The sequence below is a fragment of the Stomoxys calcitrans genome, chromosome 3, assembly GCF_963082655.1.
Source record: "Stomoxys calcitrans chromosome 3, idStoCalc2.1, whole genome shotgun sequence".
Taxonomy (NCBI): Eukaryota; Metazoa; Arthropoda; class Insecta; order Diptera; family Muscidae; genus Stomoxys; species Stomoxys calcitrans.
This window is the reverse complement of record NC_081554.1, coordinates 193595212-193615434: the sequence shown is the minus strand read 5'-3', so window position 1 is coordinate 193615434 and position 20223 is coordinate 193595212. Positions and strand designations below refer to the sequence as shown.

The 20223-nt window shown below is 37.3% G+C and overlaps 1 protein-coding gene across 2 annotated transcripts in view; it reads left to right on the top strand.

Annotated features, from left to right (window-relative positions):
• The first annotated feature begins 1338 nt into the window (after positions 1–1338).
• LOC106085478 (galactosylgalactosylxylosylprotein 3-beta-glucuronosyltransferase S) overlaps positions 1339–20223 on the top strand; it is a 34126-nt gene continuing 15241 nt past the window's right edge. Inside the window, exons 1-3 of one of the 2 annotated variants that reach the window (XM_013249781.2) lie at positions 1339–1610; positions 2013–2430; positions 2488–2754. In XM_013249781.2, the coding sequence (XP_013105235.2) occupies positions 2187–2430; positions 2488–2754 (511 nt within the window). In that variant the 5' untranslated portion in view covers positions 1339–1610; positions 2013–2186. Of the gene's footprint in view, positions 2431–2487; positions 2755–20223 lie in introns of both variants that reach the window. The other variant, XM_013249862.2, reaches the window with a different exon arrangement.

Sequence of the window (20223 nt, the reverse complement as noted above, 5' to 3'; positions counted from 1 at the left end):
TCGTACTTCGATAAGTTTTACTTTATTTCGCCTATGAGTCTTGTTTGAAAATAAATCAAAGCAAATAATAAATGACGGACGGAAATATGATTACAGTTTTTTGCTTAAAATATATAAATAGCTTTGTTTTTGGCCGTTGCAATGCAACTCTGTAAACAAATCACACAAATGCAACGCTCAAGCCACGGCGAAACAATTAAAGGTGGTCTCATTTGTACAACAACCACAAATCATATGGTGCAATTTGCCATCTTACCTTCAAGCTGATCGACGTTTTGCCAAGATATGTAGGTAAAGAAATTTGTGCGCTTGTGTGTATACGTGTCCATAAATGTGCAGAGAATATGCAAGAAAGAAGATAAAAACAAAGAGAATCAGAACAAAAATCTGACATCTTAATACTGTCAATCCTGGCCGGCTGCTAACAGCTGCTCGCGTGCGACCACCTTATTTAATCCGCCTTGCGCTCAAACCAAGGCGATATAAAAAGGTGGTCTCACGCGAACAGCTGTTAACAGCCTGCAGAATTTGACGGTATTAAGATGACATATTTTTGTTTGCATTCTCTTTGTTGTTGTCTTCTTTCTCGCATATTCATTGCTCATGTACGCACGCACACATTTGTTTACGAGCGTTGGCAAATCGGTGATCAGCTCGATGGCAAGATGGCGGATTGCACCATATGATCTGTGGTTGTTGTACAAATGAGACCACCTTTAATTGTTTCGCCATGCGCTCAAACTTAAAAAAAATTGAACTTAGACGCAGGATTCACTAAAAGAAGGTTAGGTCACCTGCGAAAACATAAAGTGGATAGGCCCCTTGAACATCATTAAGGATGTTAAATTTGGCGATTGAAAATGTCATCAAATAGGAGCAAAAGTAAACAAAGCTGAGTACAATTTTTTTCTCGCAATGTGAACTATCTGTCATCGAGTTTTGGTTGTTTGTGTGTATTATAGCTAAGAACCATATACATTCAAGTAATGAAAATGGCGCGAACTAGTAACATACACAACATCAGAGTTGCACTAATCACTGATTTTGATAGATAGTGCACGAAATGAATACATCACGGCTGGTACTTTGTTCATTTTTCACAGTTGAAAATCACACGTTTACCTAATACTTTTATTAATTATTTTGTCCACTTGAATGTGCAAGTCTGGTTTTGCTTCAAAGTCTTTTCGATTTTTTAAGTATTCACTAAAAACTTTGACGAAAAGCGAACATAGTACCAGCCTTGTTGTAGAAATCCCATAAAAGCGCTTTATATAATAAAAACAGATGTAGGCAACCCCATCATATGATGATTTAGCACTAGCATTTATTTTGGTAAATTGTGTTGTTTGCGAATGGGAAAATGCTGTTATTTTTATTAAAAGGCTAAAGACAATGAACGCAATGCCGCGTGCCGCGCGCTGTTAGTAAAATACTAAGGTCTAAACGTATAAACAAATTAAAGAAAGTGTTTCTATGTTAGGTTGCTTTAATTTGTTGTGACAAGCCACTCGGGTTAAAATCCAGTTTGAAAAAATAACAAGCAATACCAAAATAAACTACAAAATACTTTTTGCTTTGCCTTAAATAAAACTCATAGTCAAATAAAGGTTTGTTAGTGTCGCAACTAAATTCTCTGGCTGGGCATTCGAAGAAAACAAAGGAAAATGTGGCGTGGTGTGGCTTCATATATGGGTGCAAAAAGTTTTAAGTGATTATGACAAACCTCACACAATTTCCCAACCAATTTAAAAGTGAATGAATTGTAACAAAAAAAATCGATTTAATTGAGGTTACTGTTTGTTACTGCAACGCCTAACTAGCTGGCGTTTGTTGTTGGGGGTTTGTATGGGGAAGTAGCCGGAGATTCGTTTGTCATCATCCCCCCCTACCCCACCAAACAAAAGTCAGTGGCAAACGCAAAGGAAAAGTCAAAGCCAAAGCAGGGCAGAAAGGAAAGTCCACATGTTGTTGTATTTCTATAATAAAACGAGATGATGTTGTGTATTCAGGAAATATTTGACTATGATTAAGGGCAAGAGTGGAAAGAGTCATCATTGAAGTGTTTGAAAGAAGAATTGATTGATAAAAAAAGAAAGAAATTCAGAAAAATAAAACTTCCCTAGTGTTGGCTCGCAGGGAGTATAAATTTTCCCAGTTTAAGATACCAAGTGAGTGATATAATAATGCCCAGCACCGCTTTGTACCGTCCACTTGAGAGCAATGGCACGAGGCCATTGCAAACCTCTACTCTTCGAACATCATCCTATGCGGGTAGTAAAGGGCGTTCGTTTTGGCCCAAAACAGCAAGTAGTCGCCGTTTATTTGTCTGTGCATTGATTTTGATGACCCTATTGGTCTATGCGGTCTGGTGTGCTGTGATAAATAACTCAGATGACAGTCGAGGAGGCGGTTATGGGTCGACAACAGGTAATTTCCAACAAAATACGGCATATTCCTATTTCTCCTCTAATAGCACATTACTAGCCCAAGCAACTTCACTACCACCACAACAAGGGGAAAATAAGAATGGTAGCCACCAGCCAGCAATTGAAAATGAAGGCTTCATTGTCGCTAAGGTGGCACCACTAATGCTGGAAAAGCTGAAACTGAGGGCGGCGGATGATCCCTTCAATCGGTACTCTACTTCTTCCTCCTTATCCTACTCATCACCATCATTATCATCATCAACACACACAGCATCTATAAAAACGAATAGCAGTGCCAGTGCACGTGATATGCTAAGCTCGTCAAGTGAGTAAGACCAACGTTCAACAAACAAAAAAAGAAATCAAGGAATGAAAATCATAGGTGGTGCATGATGTTACATATGACCATCTTGCATACACATGCGCTGGCTCTTAAACGTCCTCGAAGAGGAGAAACAGAGAGAGAGTGGGTGTGCGTGTGTGTGAAATTCCTCCTTCCTTTCCTATCCTATCCTAGCCATACTAAAATTAAACACCACTATACAAACTTCCATATTATGCATACAACTACCCGCAACCACTGCCCAACTGCCCCCTGCCCTCGCATCAAAAAGCATGTTCTTCAAGAGAGCACCGAACAACATCAGCACAAGAACAACACAATACCAACATAAACAGCAGCTTTGTTTTCAGCACACATTGTGTGTGTGGTAGTAGAATGGTGATGGAGATGTTTAATACCCTTTTTCACAGACAAAGCCACAAACAAAGGTTCTATAATGACATTTTCAATGTAAACATAATGATGTTGTTGTCATTATACCCTACACCACTACAGAGGCATCCACAAATTACAAATTTTACAATAACAAAGAGGAGAGTAGACTTAACGGTAATCTCACTTATTCTGTGGTACTAAGTCAAAATCAGCTGATTTGATAACGGTGAAAACAGTTGTTTAAATAAATGAATTGACAAAGAAGTTGTGGCTTTCAGTTGCAGCAAGCGATTAAGAATGTCCAACTGATTCCATAGGAATGTGTCCGTCTGTCTGCAAACCAAACAAAACCAAGCAAAATTATGAATTAATTCTAGAAAAAAAGCTAAGAATTGGTATGAGTTCATAATGCCTTAATACAATTGAGAAATGTGGTATAAGGTCTCAGCGCTCGATTTGGCTTTAAGTTCACAAGCTTTGTGCTATGATGACTTCCATCCAATTATGATCAAATATACGATCCCATATAAAGCGACTCTAATTTGACTTCTTAATCACCTAGAGAGGACACATTTTATACGAATATATCTTAACGAAGATTATCTTAAGGTGCATGGTACACTTCTCCTATGTCAATGAGTTCACCTCCTTTTTTAGAACCAAGTCCGAACGGGGTGCCTCTTGGCGACATCTCACCTTAAAGAAGTTTAACTGGATAAAGGCCTCACAATTATCACCAGTATTTTAAAGGTAATAAACACCGCTCATATGATTTCCTGATGTTCTCGCCGGGCGGACATGTAAACCTCTGCGCCAGGGTGCTCCTCCGCCCTATAAACACGTTGCATGGTGAGGGAATTATCCATTCCTATTGTCGACCTTACAAGTGGTGCAGGGTATATCCAGGTCGGCCACAGTCGACTATTGTTCTTCCCTCATTGACGTTTCCCTTGTTGTTGGATACAAGAAAAAAAGCTTGCATAGGCATCAAGTTGTTTATTTGGTTGGCGGTTTATTTTCTTGTTCGCCGTTATTTACGATTAATCACTTTAACACACTTTTACAAAACATTTGCTTGCAACTAATGTGACATTACAACAGTATTGTGTGGCTCGATGATGAATTTTTAATGCCTGCCTCCACCTACATGTTTATGCGTGCCCCACAACTAACAAACAAACAGCGAATCAAGCAGGACAGACATGTCAGCAGCAGCAGCAGCTGGACAACAGCAATGATGGCTGGTGAAGGTGTGAAGCGAGTATAGAAAACCGTGAAACAATTTCATTATTCATCAGCATTGGGCCTCCACTTGGGCCTGTCAATGCAGTAATTAGAATTTTTGGTGAATCAGGTTGAGCCATTATTCTGATAAGGGCAGTGTAAATATTTTCACCATGTACTTAATTATAATGTTTATCCATACTAGTAGTGGTTGAGGGGAAGAGGAGTGGGAAGGCTGTGGTAAAATGTAATTAACAGGGCAGTGGATAAAATGAGATGTTGGACGTCAATGCATTGACTTTGAGCGTTTGTTCTCTTAGCCCTCAATATGAATAATCGTCAGTTATTATCACAATAATTAAAATTGATAAGGTCGCGCAGACTGTTACATTTTTAAACCCTCCAGAATAGGAGGGGGTATACTAATTTTGTCATTACGTTTGTAACACATCAAAATATTGATGTGAGAACTACTACTACTAAATTTCCCATGAACATTAAATAAAGGAACAGGGAATACCTTTCTCATATCAATGAGTGCAGACTGGTTAAAGTTTAAGCTTAATGATATCCCGAGACCGAACGGATGTAGCCAGCATTAGTAAGGGGAAACCGTCGCTGATATTCCGGACGAGATTTGAATCCAGGAGTTTGGCGCCATAGGCGGACATGCTAACCTCTGCGCCACGGTGCCCTCTGAGATCTAACAAAGTTTATAAATTGTTGATCGTTTTGAGATCCAAACCGATTGAGCAATGTCCGTCCATCTGTCTGTCCAACTTTCGAAGGAATAAAGATAGAACCTTGAAATTTTGCAAAAATACTCCCTATTATTTTTGGTAGAGCTGGCAGAATATCAATGGTACTATCAATGGGAGCTATATCAGGTTTTACACCGATTCGGTCCGTACTTAACACACTTGTTGGAAGCTTTAACATACATACAAAATTTCAGCCAAATCGGATAAAAATTGTGGCTTCCAGGGGTCAAGAAGTCAAACCGGGAGATCGCTTTATATGGGAGCTATATACAAATCTGAACCGATATGGCCCATCTGCACTCTTCATCGACCTACATCAAAACTTAGTATTTGTGCAAAATTTCAAGCAGCTAGCTTTACGCTTTCGATCGCTATCGTGCTTTCGACAGACTGAAGGACGGATGGAAATGGCTAAATCGCTTCAGAATGTAGAGACGATCCAGAATATACATACTTTATGTGGTCGCAGATCCATATTTCGAGATGTTACAAATGGACTGACTAGATTAGCATACCCCCATTCATATCAAAAGGAGAAAGTTTGTTGGAGTAGAAAACACGACGAACTTTTCTCACATTTGAATTGCTTGGAGGCGTCCCGATGGTGGCTCATCATGTGTTGGTTCAACTGTTATTGCAATAGGCATTAAAATACCATTGCGGAGTCGTTTACTCGCGTGGAGTTGCATGTAACCGAAGTCTTTCCTTGAGGGCAAAGATTTTGGATACTCTTTGCAACAAACTCATTGATCATCTTTTGGGCCGATGTTATGTGGTTGTTTGAAGTTACTGAAATTATCGATAGTTATCGATATTTTTTTTGAAAAATATCGAATGTTGCGAAAATCCATAGTTTGCCAGCTCTAATTGTAGATCGATTGTGATTGTGAATGGGTCATATTGGTATATGTTTTGATATAGCTGCCCTATAAACCGATCTCGGATTTTGACTTCCTGATCCTCTAAAGGGTGCAGTTCTAATCCGATTTAGCTGAAATTGTGCAAGAGTTTTTTTGCTTTAAATGCTAATAACTGTGGCTTGTATGCTCCAAATCGATACATGTTGTTGGTGTAGTCACATTTGCATGTGGAGATGGCGATACTCGTCAAGCTCTTATAGCCGAGCAATCTTGTTCCGGTCTACACGACCTATCGCCGCGGGAACATGATGGCCATTGGTTATTTAAAAGGCGCCAATATATCATAGGCACTCAGTATTTTTGCAAAAGCCTGTGCCGCCCGGCCTCTCACTGAGGTTCTCCGCCCGATACCGCTGATTGTCCGCGATTGCTGTTGCAGTTACTCTGTATGGAGCATTCCACTATCCGAAACCTGTGGATGCGCCCGGTAGCTCGCAGCTAAGATTCCCTTGATAACATTGAACACCACACAGTTCGGACCTCTATATTCCAGTCTGTGTGGTGCTTACAGCTATCCCTTGCCGGGTTTGCATGAGGTGTTTGCGCCAAGTATGGTACAAATCCTTTCATAACCTGATCTTTTTTCGTAGCAACCATATTAGCCGATCTTCAGATTTAACATCCTAATTCCCCGATTAGACTGTAATATTACACGTTAAATTTTGCTTGCCACGTATGATAATCGGTCTATAAACTTATATATCTAACATATATGCCCATTGTAAGCTTTGACTTCTTGAGCCTCTAGATATCACAGTTATTGACCGATTTGGCTGAAATTTTAAACGTGGTATATAACGGCTTCTTATGTTGTTGTTATTGTTGTAGCGGTGTGTAGTACACTGAGGCGGCAGTCCTTGCTAATGAAGGACTCCATCGGGTCAATCCGGTACGTACAACCGGCTTCTAATAGTTGTGAGTAGTGGCGGTCCTTATGGGTCAATAACTTGATGTAACTCCTTTATATTTGAAAAAATATTCAAAGAAAGTGTCAAATGCGATGCATTGTGGAAGGTGCATAAGTTTCGGCAAGGCGGTTTTACTTTTTAGAACTACCTCAGAATTTGTTAAAACATTTGTTTTTACTTAATTATATTTAAAACTGTAGTGATTTGCATTAGGCTTATGTTGAACAAAAAATGCATGCAATTATATCGTCTCATTGCAACACGCCATGTAACTTGACACCAATATAAGCAATTAAGTTGTATTTGTTAATAGGAAACGACCTTCACATGCATAACTACAACGGTGATGATGATATAAGCGGGGGTGTTTTTTTAACTTCGAAATATAGACAACATTTTGCATTTTACAAAAAAATTCTTTTGGAAAAATTTTTCCTACGAGAAATTTTCATAACTATTTTGTACTACGAAAAGTTTTCAGAGAAATTTTGTCCTTCGAGAAAATTTCATAGATGTTTTGCCTTTATTGATGTCTTTAGAGAAAATTTCGTAGAAATTTTGTCCTTCGAAAAAATTAAAAAAAAAAAATTGTGTCGTTAGAGAATATTTCATAGAAACTTTGTCTTTAGAGATTTCGCTGAATTTTGAAGTAGTGAGTTGTTTTAAGCCTCCCGACATCCGACCCAAATATAGTTCACATCGAACTATATTAAGATATAGCTGCCATATAGACCGATCTGCCGATTTAGGGTCTGGAGCCCATAAAAGCTTTATTTATTATCCGACTTCGCTGAAATTTGAAAAAGTGAGTTGAGTAAAGCCTCCCGACATCTGACTCAAATATGATCCAGATCAGTCTATATTTTGATATAGCTGCCATATAGACCTTTCAGCCGATTCAGGGTCTGAAGCCCATAAAAGTTATTTATAACCCGATTTCGTTGAAATTTAAATCAATGATTTGTTTTAAAACTCTCGACATCTGGTCCAAATATGTTTCAGATCGGACTATTTTTGATATAGCTGTCATATATATCGATCTGCCGATTAAGAGTCTGAAGTCCATAAAAGTTCTATTTATTACCCGATTTCGTTGAAATTGGAAACAATAAGCCGTTTTAAACCTCCCGACTTAAATATGGTTCATATTGGACTGTATTTAGATATAGCTGCCATATAGACCGACCTGCCGATAAATAGTTTGAAGCCCATAAAAGTTTTATTTATTGTCCGATTTCTCTGAAATTTTAAACAATGATTTGTTTTAAGCCTCCCATTATCCAATCCAAATACAGTTCAGATCTGGCTATATTTAGATATAGCTACCATATAGACCCATCTGCCGATAAATGGTCTGAAACCCCTAAAACTTTTATTTATTGCCCGATTTTGCTGAAACTTCAACTAGTGAATTGTTTTAAGCCTCTTGACATTCGACCTAAATATGGTACAGTTTGGACTATATTTAGATATAGCTGCTATATAGACCAATCTGCCGGTTTAGGGTTTGAAAACTTCAAATAGTGAGTTGTTTTAAACCTCTTGACATTCGACTCAACTATGGTTCAAAGCGGAGTATATTTAGATACAGCCACCATATAAACCGATCCGTCGATCAAGGGTCTGAAACCCATAAGAGCTGCATTTATTGTCCGATTTCGCTGAAACTTGACACAGTCAATTGCTTTAAGCCTCCAGACATCCGACCTAAATATGGTACAGATTGGACTATATTTCGATTTAGCTTCCATATAGACCGATCTGCCGATTAAGGGTCTGAAATCCATTTCATCGAAATCGGATAATGTGCTTATATTATTTGAAACTGTAAGTTGAGTTAAGCTTCCCGACATCTGACCCAAATATGATCGAGATCATACTATATAGATATAGCCGCCATATAAACCGATCTTCCAGTTTAGGGCCCAAATCCCATAAAAAGCGCATTTATTGCCTGATTTCGCTGAAACTGTCACTTGTATAAGAGTTTTCGAGATCAGAATAAAATATGATCAAAACCAGCCCCAATTTAGATATAACTATGAATATGAAAGTGGAGTTATTAAAATAGGGTGAATAATATACCCATGGTGTTGGGTATCCAAAGTTCGGCAAAGCCGAACTTAAAACGTTTTTCCTTTTTTTTATTTCTTCTCATGAATAACTCTTTTTAGTGCTATTTTGTTCCATTTAATACCAATTCGATAAATGTATTTTTAGATCCATTTTATACATTCTACTCGTAGTATAATTTATACCATTTGGGTATAAAATGTTCTCCTATTTTCAAATTTGTCTCTTTTGTTAGATTCTATACTCAATTTTGCAGTATTTTCAATGCTGTGCTTTTTTAGCACAATTTTATGCCAAGTGTTATACTGTAGTATAACAGTATACCACTTAGCTAAGAGTTGTTGAACGTGCCATCTTACATAGATTATAAGTTAGCGACTTTATATTCTTTCTGTTTATATTTCACAGAAACTGGGCTTATGGATATCCAATGTTAAATTTAAAGTCGAAATACTTGTTCTAATTGCATTTGCATTAAAAATTAGCCAAACGTTCCACACAACTTATTATTAACAGGTTTGAAAAAAAAAATATATTGAACTGCTTTCCACTTGGATGTAGCACCATTAAAAGTTATGAATAATAAAATAATTAACTATTACAAAAACCCCTTACAGTTGTCTCAAATGATAAGGTACTGCTCTAGCACTTTGTAATAATTCCAACAAGTTGCGTTGCTGTTTGGTTAAAGCAGATTGCGTCATATATTCTTAGCGACTGGTTTCAAAATTAAATGAATATGACACTTATTCTTAATGAAATGACCTATTAAGTAATATGGACATTTTTGAAACGGATTGAACATTATGACATTGATGTTATAATAAATTTATTTTGGTAATTTTTATCATTGCCGGCTAAAAAAAAAAAACAATGAAAAAAATCCCAAACAGGTTGATACATTTGTTTTTATTATTAAAAATTTAAATAAACTAAGTTGATAATGAATTTTTAATCCTGTTTATTTGTTTATCGCAAAGGAAACAAATTTTCGTTATAAGATATGGTTAAGTAACTACATAGAAAAAAGAAAGTTGATGATATTAATGATTTTGGATTTTTGAAAAAATTTCGATTTCGCCCCAATAAAACTTTTCCTTGCCTCTATGAAACTTATAAGGTTTTAATGAAACATATCATAAACTTTATAAAAACCAAACATATAACTTAAGAAGAACTTTCCTTACATTTATGAAAATTATTCATAATATTAATGAAAATCTTTTCGAAAGTTTATAAAACTTTCCTAACAATTATGAGCATTTTTCATAAAATTTATGAAAATTTTCATAAAACTTTTGAATAATTTCATAAAATTTATGAAAAATTTCACACAGCTTATGAAAATTTTCATAAAATTTATGAAAATTTTCATAAAATGTATAAAAAATTTCATAAAATTTATGATAAGTTTTATTTCATTATTTTTATACAGCTATAACTGCCTCCTTAGGGATTCCTTGGAAAAATGTTCACGATACTAATGAGTTTGGCCTTTCTGAAAAAATTTTGATTTCGTCTCAGTAAAACATTTCATAGCCTTTATAAAACATATGGGGCTTAAATAAACTTACCTTAAAGTTTATAAAACTAAAAAATATAACTTATGATAAAGTTTCCTTACATTTATGAAAATTATTCATAACATTGACGAAAATCTTACATAACATTTATAAAACTTCCCTAACTTTTGAAAAATGTTCTTAGGCCCATAAAAGTTGCATTTTTTAACCGATGAATTGGGTACAATGAGTTGAGTTAGACCTTCACATATCCTTACTGAATATAGTGGAGATCGGACTATATTTAGATATATCGTAGCTCCTATGGTTTCACAATATTTATATCCGAGGTGGTGGGTATTCAAAGTTCGCCCGGCTGAACTTAGCACGCTTTTACCTCTTTTATATGGAGTTTCACTGCGAAAGCTGAACTTAATCTTTAGGGAAAATTTTGAATTCGTTTACTCTATTTTCCAGTGAGTCTTCAAGCATTTGAGAGCTTTTGGGTAGTCATTTGGTAGTGCGGGACAATTGACTACTTTACCAATGAATCGCGAGGGCAGTTATACGATACCAGGCTAATCATTGTGCTAAACTTTTGAGCAACAGTGTGATGCTCATATTTAATTAATTTTTCATCCCTGGGTGAGAAATTAGTGAACAGATTTTACGCGACTTATTCCGGGTTTCATGCATCAGAATAAACGGAAGAAGAGGTAGAATGGCACGAGAGTTCGGGCGTGCATAGCATATATTTGGGATCTTTTCTCAGTGATGTGACGTAAGACACGAGTAAGGTGAAAGAGAAACATCATGTCATCTCTCCAGGTCAAATTTTTCCTAGTGCATTTGTATGTAACACCCAGAAGGAAGAGAGTTGGACCCATTGGTAAGTATACCGATCGACAGTCTGTCTGCCTGTCCATGTTAATTTGTATACAAAGTACAAGTCGCAGTTTTTATCCGATCGTATTAAAATTTGGTGCAGGCATGTTTTTCATCCCTCAGACGAAGCCTATTGAAATTGAAAAAAATCGGTTCAGATTTGGATATAGTTCCCATATATATGTTTGTCCGCTTTGCAGTAATAATTCAATAAAATCGTCATTTGTCAACCGATCCTTTCGAAATTTGGCAGGAAGAATTTAATAGGGGTTGTTTAAAAATCCATCTGAAAACATCCGCCGAGGTCTATCAAAATTGGTTCACAATTGGATATAGCGCCCACATTATACTTATTGGGTAGGTGTAGGGTATTATACAGTCGGCTACGCCCGGCTTTTGCCCTTCCTTATGGGTTGTTGTTAGCTTACTGCAAGAGAACACACTAAATTTCGCTTAAATAGCACCACGCACTAAGGCAAAGGGGAGGGTCTGCGCCACTAAAGATATTATCAAAAAATGTAGTACCCTATTTGCACCATCTGTGAAAATTTCTAGAAAATCGGTTTAGCCGTTTTTGATTCTACACAGAACAGACAAATAAACACAAATTGATTTTTATATATAAGACTAGCATAACCCCGGTCTGCTTCGCTATCTCCGATGGCACACCCAGTGTCAAGGTGTAACAGTATTTTAATTTTGAGAGCTGTAGCTCAATCTCTAAATGAATTACCATTTAGTACATTTTAGCTCCTTAATGTACGAACTTCAAAAAATTCCTCTAGTCGCCCGGAATATGCTCTCAATGTGTACCTGTAGCCCAAATTCCAAAGCTGTATATCAGTCAGTAAAGAAATCACAATTTCGTAAGTTTTAAGTACCAAAATGTACGAATTTTGAAAAAAATCATTCAGTCACCCTAAATATTTTTCCTGGATTAGCTAACATACCGAATTTCATAGAATTTCAGAATTTAAATTTTATAGCTGCCATATAAACCATGCTAATATGGTGGAAATCGCTCCATAACTTAATATAGCTGTCATATATATCGATCTTGGATCTTGACTTCTTAAGCCAATAGAGGGCGCAAATCTCATCTGATTTGGCTGAAATTTTGCTTGACGTTTTTGGTTACGACTTTCAACAGCTATGCCAAATATGATTCAAATCCGTCCATAACCTGATATAGCTGCCATATAAACCGATCTTGGATCTTGACTTCTTGAGCCACTAGAGGGCGCAATTTTTATCAGATTTGGCTGAAATTTTGTACAACGGCTTCTCCCGTGACCTTCTAAGGTTTGCCCAAAAAGTAATTGCGGATTTTTTTGAATGATTTTTTTTATGAACTTTAATCAAATATATAATTGCTATTTTGTTCGATAACCTTTTGCCTTTTGCCTGGCAAATTTAGTATTCCACGCCCATAGAACTTCTGGCCTTTATCTGCAAAAAACTGAACCAAGTGCGATTTTATAGCCTCATCATTGCCGAAAGTTTTACCATTTAAGGAGTTCTGCAAAGATCGAAATAAATGGTAGTCTGATGGTGCAAGGTCAGGGCTATATGGTGGATGCATCAAAAGTTCCTAGCCAAGCTCACTCAGTTTTTGGCGAGTGACCAAAGATGTGTGCGGTCGAGCGTTGTCCTTGTGGAATATGACACCTTTACGATTGACAATTCTGGTCGCTTCTCCTTGATGGCTGTATTCAATTTGTCCAATTGTTGACAGTAAACATCCGAATTAATCGTTTGGTTCCTTGGAAGCAGCTCAAAATATACCACACCCTTCCAATCCCACCAAACAGACAGCATAACCTTCTTTTGGTGGATATCAGCCTTTGAAGTGGTTTGAGCTGATTCACCATGCTTGGACCATGATCCTTTTCGACTAACGTTGTTGTAAACAATCCATTTTTCATCTCCAGTTATGATTCGTTTTAAAAACGGATCGAATTCATTGCGTTTAAAGTGCATATCACAAGCGTTGATTCGGTTTGTTAAATGGATTTCTTTCAATACATGTGGTACCCATATTAAAATTGACGCCAAATCAACAAATGTAAACAAAAGTTCGCGCACTTTTTTTCTAAAGCAAGCTAAAAGTAACAGCTGATAACTGACAGAAGAAAGAATGCAATTACAGAGTCACAAGCCGTTGAAAAAATTTGTCAACGCCGACTATATGAAAAATCCGCAATTAGTTTTTGGGCAACCAAAGCCTGATACAGCTCCCATATAAATCGATCTCTCCATTTTACTTCTTGAGCCCCCAAAGGAGCAATTCTTATTCGAATTGCGTGACATTTTACACAGGTCGCCAACATATAATTTAATTGTGGTCCGAACCGGACCATATTTTGATATCGCTCTAATAACAGAGCAAATCTTTTCTTTTATCCTTTTTTTGCTTAAGAAGAGATGCCGGGAAAAGAACTCGATGGAGGGTATATAAGAAGAACTCGGTGGAGGGTATATAAGATTCGGCACGGCCGAACTTAGCACGCTTTTACTTGTTAATCTTGTTTTTTCGAGACGCTGTTCGCGCTGCGTAAAAAGTCACCATTTCGTAATTTTGGGGCAAACTTCTCACATATCAATGAGTGCAGTCCGATTCAAGTTTAAGCGCATTGATAACGGGCCTCCTTTTGATAGCTGAGTCCGAACGGCGTGCCGCAATGCGACACTTCTTTTGGAGAGAAGTTTTACATGGCATAGTACCTCACAAATGTTGCCCGTATTAGCAGGAGAAAACCACCGCTGAAAATTGATGGTCTCGCCAGGATTCGAACCCAGGCGATCAGCGTCATAGCGGACATGCTAACCTCTGCGCTACGGTGCACTCCATGTCTTATGGGATTACTAATGAAAAATTATGTTTTTTCATTTAATTTCAAGAAAACATACATTTTTTTAAACTAATAAAAACGGTGTCCCTAATAAAATGACCACCACTGTACATTCAATTCAAAACGAGATACCTTCACTTAATTGTGCATAAAAACGAGAGATGTGCATCGATTTCTATGATCAATGCCTCATTTTGTTTATTGGTTATGTGACTTTTCGCGAAGTCTACAAGCTATGACTTTTTTTCATTTTTGTTTTTATATGATTTAAAAAGAAAGAAAAAATTAAAATTTTTTCACAAAAATATAACTTCTAAATGGTTTGTGCGTGACCTTTTTCAATATTTACATAGAATAAACGTTATTTTAGTCATTAATAGGCAAAAGCTCATTCATTCATGAAAAGTCATCACCCTAATGGCTACCTGTAGTGTGTAAACTAAACAAAATTCAATGCTATTTAGGAATTTTTGTTAAGTATAACAATAAGCTCGAAATCCATTATGGTCGCTAAACAAAACACAATCATTTTCAGTTATTAACTTTATCGGTTTTCCCTCTTTGGAAACATGGATCCCAACACGGCAAAGGCAATCAAATAACGATAAGGTTGTTGCCTTATGATTAAGTTAAAAAAACCCAGCGGAGATTATTTTTACCAATGACATCTGATATGGCGATAACACGCAAACCTTTAAAGCTATATCGAGGAATCGAATATAAAAATAAATATTTTCATTGGAATTATAAATATAGGTTGGTCTTTTCAGGGACCACAATATATGCACTTCACACTTGTCGGTCTGAACAAGCAATCCTACTCAGTTGTAAAAATATACTCACTTTTATTTTAAAGAAAGTGAAGTAGGATAGGCTTCATTATTTTTACTAGGGGTTAATTTTCTCAATTTCTATGATCAGTATACATAGTTCGTAAGCAAATGGCTTTAGCAGGTCTAGGCAAAAGGCTTTAGCAGGTCTGGGCAATTCCAGCATTTGGTTTGATTTGTTGAATTTTTCCACCTATACCAAAACTATTCACTCTCTCTCTCTCTCTCTCTCTCTCTGATTACATTGCCCACGTATGAATATCATTATGGAAATATCCATTCACATTCACTTTATATGCCAAAGGGAATGCTACTGTTTCGATGTAAAGCATTTCTATGAACGTGACAGGTCTAAAGGCCACGAAATACATAGATTGGAACACATTGAAACACATGAACGTGATTAGGCAATATTTATCATTAAAAAAGTCGTTAAAAAACTAATTATTATTATTGCCAATTTTATAAACGGCGGGCGTATTGTCATTGCTTATGGAAGGAAGGAAGGAAGGGGCGGCATGATATATTGCCTATTGACATTAAAGGAAAAACCAAACAATTTAAACGCAAAAGATAATTTGAAATGAGTTTATTTATGAATTATGTGCTAAAAACATTCTTAAACAATCATTTCAAGCCTACGTTTTTCGTTGCCACTTAGCAAGAACAAACAAGTAAAAGCGTGCTAAGTTCGGCCGGGCCGAATCTTATATACCCTCCACCATGGATCGCATTTGTCGAATTCTTTTCCCGGCATCACTTCTTAGGCAAAAAAGGATATAAGAAAAGATTTGCTCTGCTATTAGAGCGATATCAAGATATGGTCCGGTTTGGACCACAATTACAATATGTGTAAAATGTCAGCCAATTCGAATAAGAATTGCAACCTTTTGGGTGCTCAAGAAGTAAAATAGAGAGATCAGGCTATAGACCGATTCAGATCATAATAAACACGTATGTTGATGGTCATCAGAGGATCCGTCGTACAAAATTTCATGCAAATCGGATAATAATTGCGACCTCTGGAGGCTCAAGAAGTCAAGATACCAGATCGGTTTATATGGCAGCTATATCAAAACATGGACCGACTTAAACCATACTTGGCACAGTTGTTGGAAGTAATAACAAAACACGTCGTGCAAAATTTCATTGCAATCGGAAAATAATTGCGCACTCTAGAGGCTCAAAAAGTCAAGACCCAAGATCGGTTTATATGGCAGCTATATGAAAACATGGACCGATTTAAACCATGCTTAGCGCATTTGTTGAAAGTGATATCAAAACACCACGTGCAAAATTTCATTCCAATCGGATGAGAATTGCGCCCTCTAGAGGCTCAAGATGTCAAGACCCAAGATCGGTTTATATGGCAGCTATATCAAAACATGGACTGATTTAAACCATGTTTAGCGTAGTTGTTGGAAGTGCTACCAAAACACTACGTGTAAACTTTCATTCCAATCGGATGAGAAGTGCGCCCTCTAGAGGCTCAAGAAGTCAAGACCCAAGATCGGTTTATATGGCAGCTATATCAGGTTATGGACCGATATGGCCCATTTACAATCCCAACCGACCTACACTAATAAGAAGTATTTGTCCAAAATTTCAAGCGGCTAGCTTTACTCCTTCGAAAGCTAGCGTGATTTTGACAGACAGACGGACGGACGGCCGAACAGACGGACGGACATGGCTAGATCGGCATAAAATGTCACGACGATCAAGAATATATATACTTTATGGGGTCTCAGACGAATATTTCAAGTAGTTACAAACAGAATGACGAAATTAGTATATCCCCATCCTATGGTGGAGGGTATAAAAAATAAACACAATATAGAATTTAAACATTTTGCCTAATAGATGTGGTCATCATGATTAACCATTTAATCTACATATACAATGGGGTGGAACGAAAATAATATGCTTTATCAAAATCTTTTCAATTTTAAGAAGATCGGTTGATGGGTGGACTTGCAAAAGCCCTAAAAGTAACACAAGTAAAAGCGTGCTAAGTTTGGCCTGGCGGAATCTTGGGAACCCACCGCCATGGATTCTGATAGAAATTTATACAAAATAAATTTAGTTGTTCTATATTCCAAACTTCTGTCAAACCAGTAAAAATTAAAGTTTCTAGGAACCGAACAAGGATGATCGAGAGACCGGTTTACATGGCAGCTATATCAGATTGGAAGTCGTTGCAGATGTTGGAAGTGGTAACAGAACACCGCATGCAAAATTTGAGCCAATTCGAACAATAATTTGTAAGAACTCAAGAAGTCAAATCGGGAGATCGGTTTATATGGGAGCTATATCAGGTTATAGACCGATTTCGACCGTACTTGGCACAGTTATTAAAAGTCATAACAAAACACTGGAGGCCGCCGCAGCGCAGAGGTTGGCATGTCCGCCTATGACGCTGAACGACTGGGTTCGAATCCTGGCGAGAACATTATGAACATTTTCAGCGGTAGTTATCCCTTCCTAATACTGGCGACATTTGGGAGGTAATGTACCATTTGGTATGGTAGCCATGTATAAACTTCTTCACAAAGAGGTGTCACACTGCGCACGCCGTTCGGACTCGGCTATAAAAAGGAGGCCCCTTATCATTGAGCTTAAAACTTGAATCTGACAGCACTCATTGATATGTGAGAAGTTTGCCCCTGTTCCTTAATGGAATGTTCATGGACAAATTTGCATTTGCATACCAGAACACTATATGCTTAATTTCAACAAAATCAGAAAAAATTGTGGCTCAAGAAGTCCAATCGGGAGATAGGTTTATATGAGAGCTATATCAGGTTATAGACCAGTTCGGACCGTACTTGATCCAGTTGTTGGAAGTTATAACGGAACACGATATGCAAAATTTCAATCAAATCGGCCAAAATTGCGGCTTTTATGGCTCAAGAAGTCAAATCGGGGGTCGGTTTATATGGGAGTTATATCTAAATCTGAACCGATATGACCCATTTGCAATCCCCAATGACCTACATCATTATTAAGTAACTGTGAAAAATTTTAAGCAACTAGCCTTGCGCGTTCGACCGTTATCGTGATTTCGACAGACGGACATGGCTAGATCGATTCAGAACGTCGAGACGATCAAAAATATATATACATACCCCGATTTTGCATGCCACCATACCATACCCAAAAATAAGAAATTGGGATAAAATTTTGGGGTCAAATAACCCCCCATCCCAAAACCCACCCGAACGGACATGTTTACCGATTGGGACAATATGGGTATCAAATGAAATGTATTTAAGAGTAGAGTACGAATTTGGCATTAAAATGTCAACATATGCTTTGGGGGGTCCGCCACCCCCAAAAACACCGTCCAACAGGACACTTTTACCGCTTTGGGCAATATGAGTATCAAATGAAAGGTATTTAAAAGTAGAGTACAAATCTGGCATACAAATTTATTCCTTGATGTTTGGGGGGCCACCCCACCCCCTTGGTGATGCAAAAAATGGGTAAACAATGAAAGGTTTTTAGGAGTTGACTACAAATCACGTATACACATTTGGGACAGGAACCGGCACACACACTAAATACCTTTCAATTGGATTGTAGCTCGATCGGGATAATATGGGAATTAAAACAAAGGTCTATGACAGAATAGTTCGAATTTAATGCTGATATAAGAATTCAAGTATTTGGTTCACGTCCTGCCGTTTAGGAGACAGGACATGTATGCGACAATAAAGGACTGAAATAAATTGTCTTTTCAGTCTTTGCGTCATGGGGGACTGCCCCACGTTACATTCCCCTAAAACTAAACATATTTGTGGACTATGACAAAAAGGGGCTCCAATCTGATACCTGTTTTATGGGCAAGTGTTTCAGGGACCCCTAACCTTATACACTCCCTCCAAACCATACATATATACCCATATGTAGCTCAAATGTAGTTTTTGGGAGTAGTGTATGAATTTGATATCCACTTTCGGGGCAAGGGGCTTGTCTACTCCAATTCACCACCAAAACGAAGAGAATGAAGTAGATCTAACATCTAAACTTTATTGGGCGGACCCTCCCCTTACCCTATTGTAAAAAACCTAGGATCTAGGAAACAGGTGGTTCGATTTAAGCGAAATTTGGTTTGTTTATAATAACTCAAAATCAAAAATTTTGTATCCTAGGGGGGTTGCCCAACCCCCAAAGTACGCCAAATGGAAATATAAACCAATAATGACAATATGGGATATGTGAGACTAGAGCAGGAATCTGATAAATGGGGGTCCGCCTCATCCCCAAAAATACCCACATACCGGACATATTTACCGATCATAGCTATATAAGTCTCAAATGAAAAGTATTTGAGAGTAGAACAGCAATATGATATCTGAAATATCTGAAAGGCTGTACCCGTAACCCCAAACAGGATTCATTTCCTGACCGTGCCAGTATACGGCTCAGAAAATATAATAAAGTGAAGAAAGAAGCAGCGATGCGGGCCCTGTCCAGCTAGTAGCTCCTGGAAGCGGCAGTTTTTTTTTCCGATTTGCCTGAAATTTTACATAGAGTGTTCTGCTACGACTTCCAACAATTGTGCCAAATACAGTCTAAATCGGTCTATAAACTGATATAGTTCCCGCATAAGCCGATCTCCTGATTTAGTCCCCGGCCTGGAGGCTGCAATTTTTGTCCGATTTGGTTCAAATTGCACCTGTGTTCCTATTATCCTGTATCCTATTATAGTTCCCACACATCTTGAGCACCTAGAAACAGCGATCTTTATCCGATTTGGCTTAAATTTTCCACGTAGTTTTCTGTTATGGCTTCCAACTAAACATCAAACTGAGTAAAATTATGCTCTTCAACTAAATTTATTTTGTGTAAATTTTTAACAGAATCCATGGTGGTGGGTTCCCAAGTTTCAGCCCAGACGAACTTAGGAGGTATATGAGCTGTAATTTATCAAGAGTGTCTTTCTTTAATACTTGCTGTGTTTTGTTTTATTTGAGTATATTATATGCTGTTTTTTTATTTCTATTCAATGCAAGTCAGATGTTTTGGATGAAATATCAGTGTAAAGTTGTACTTGTAAGTTATCGATAACATGCAATAACAGATAATAAGAAACGATTAATCGTGATTTGCACTATATAG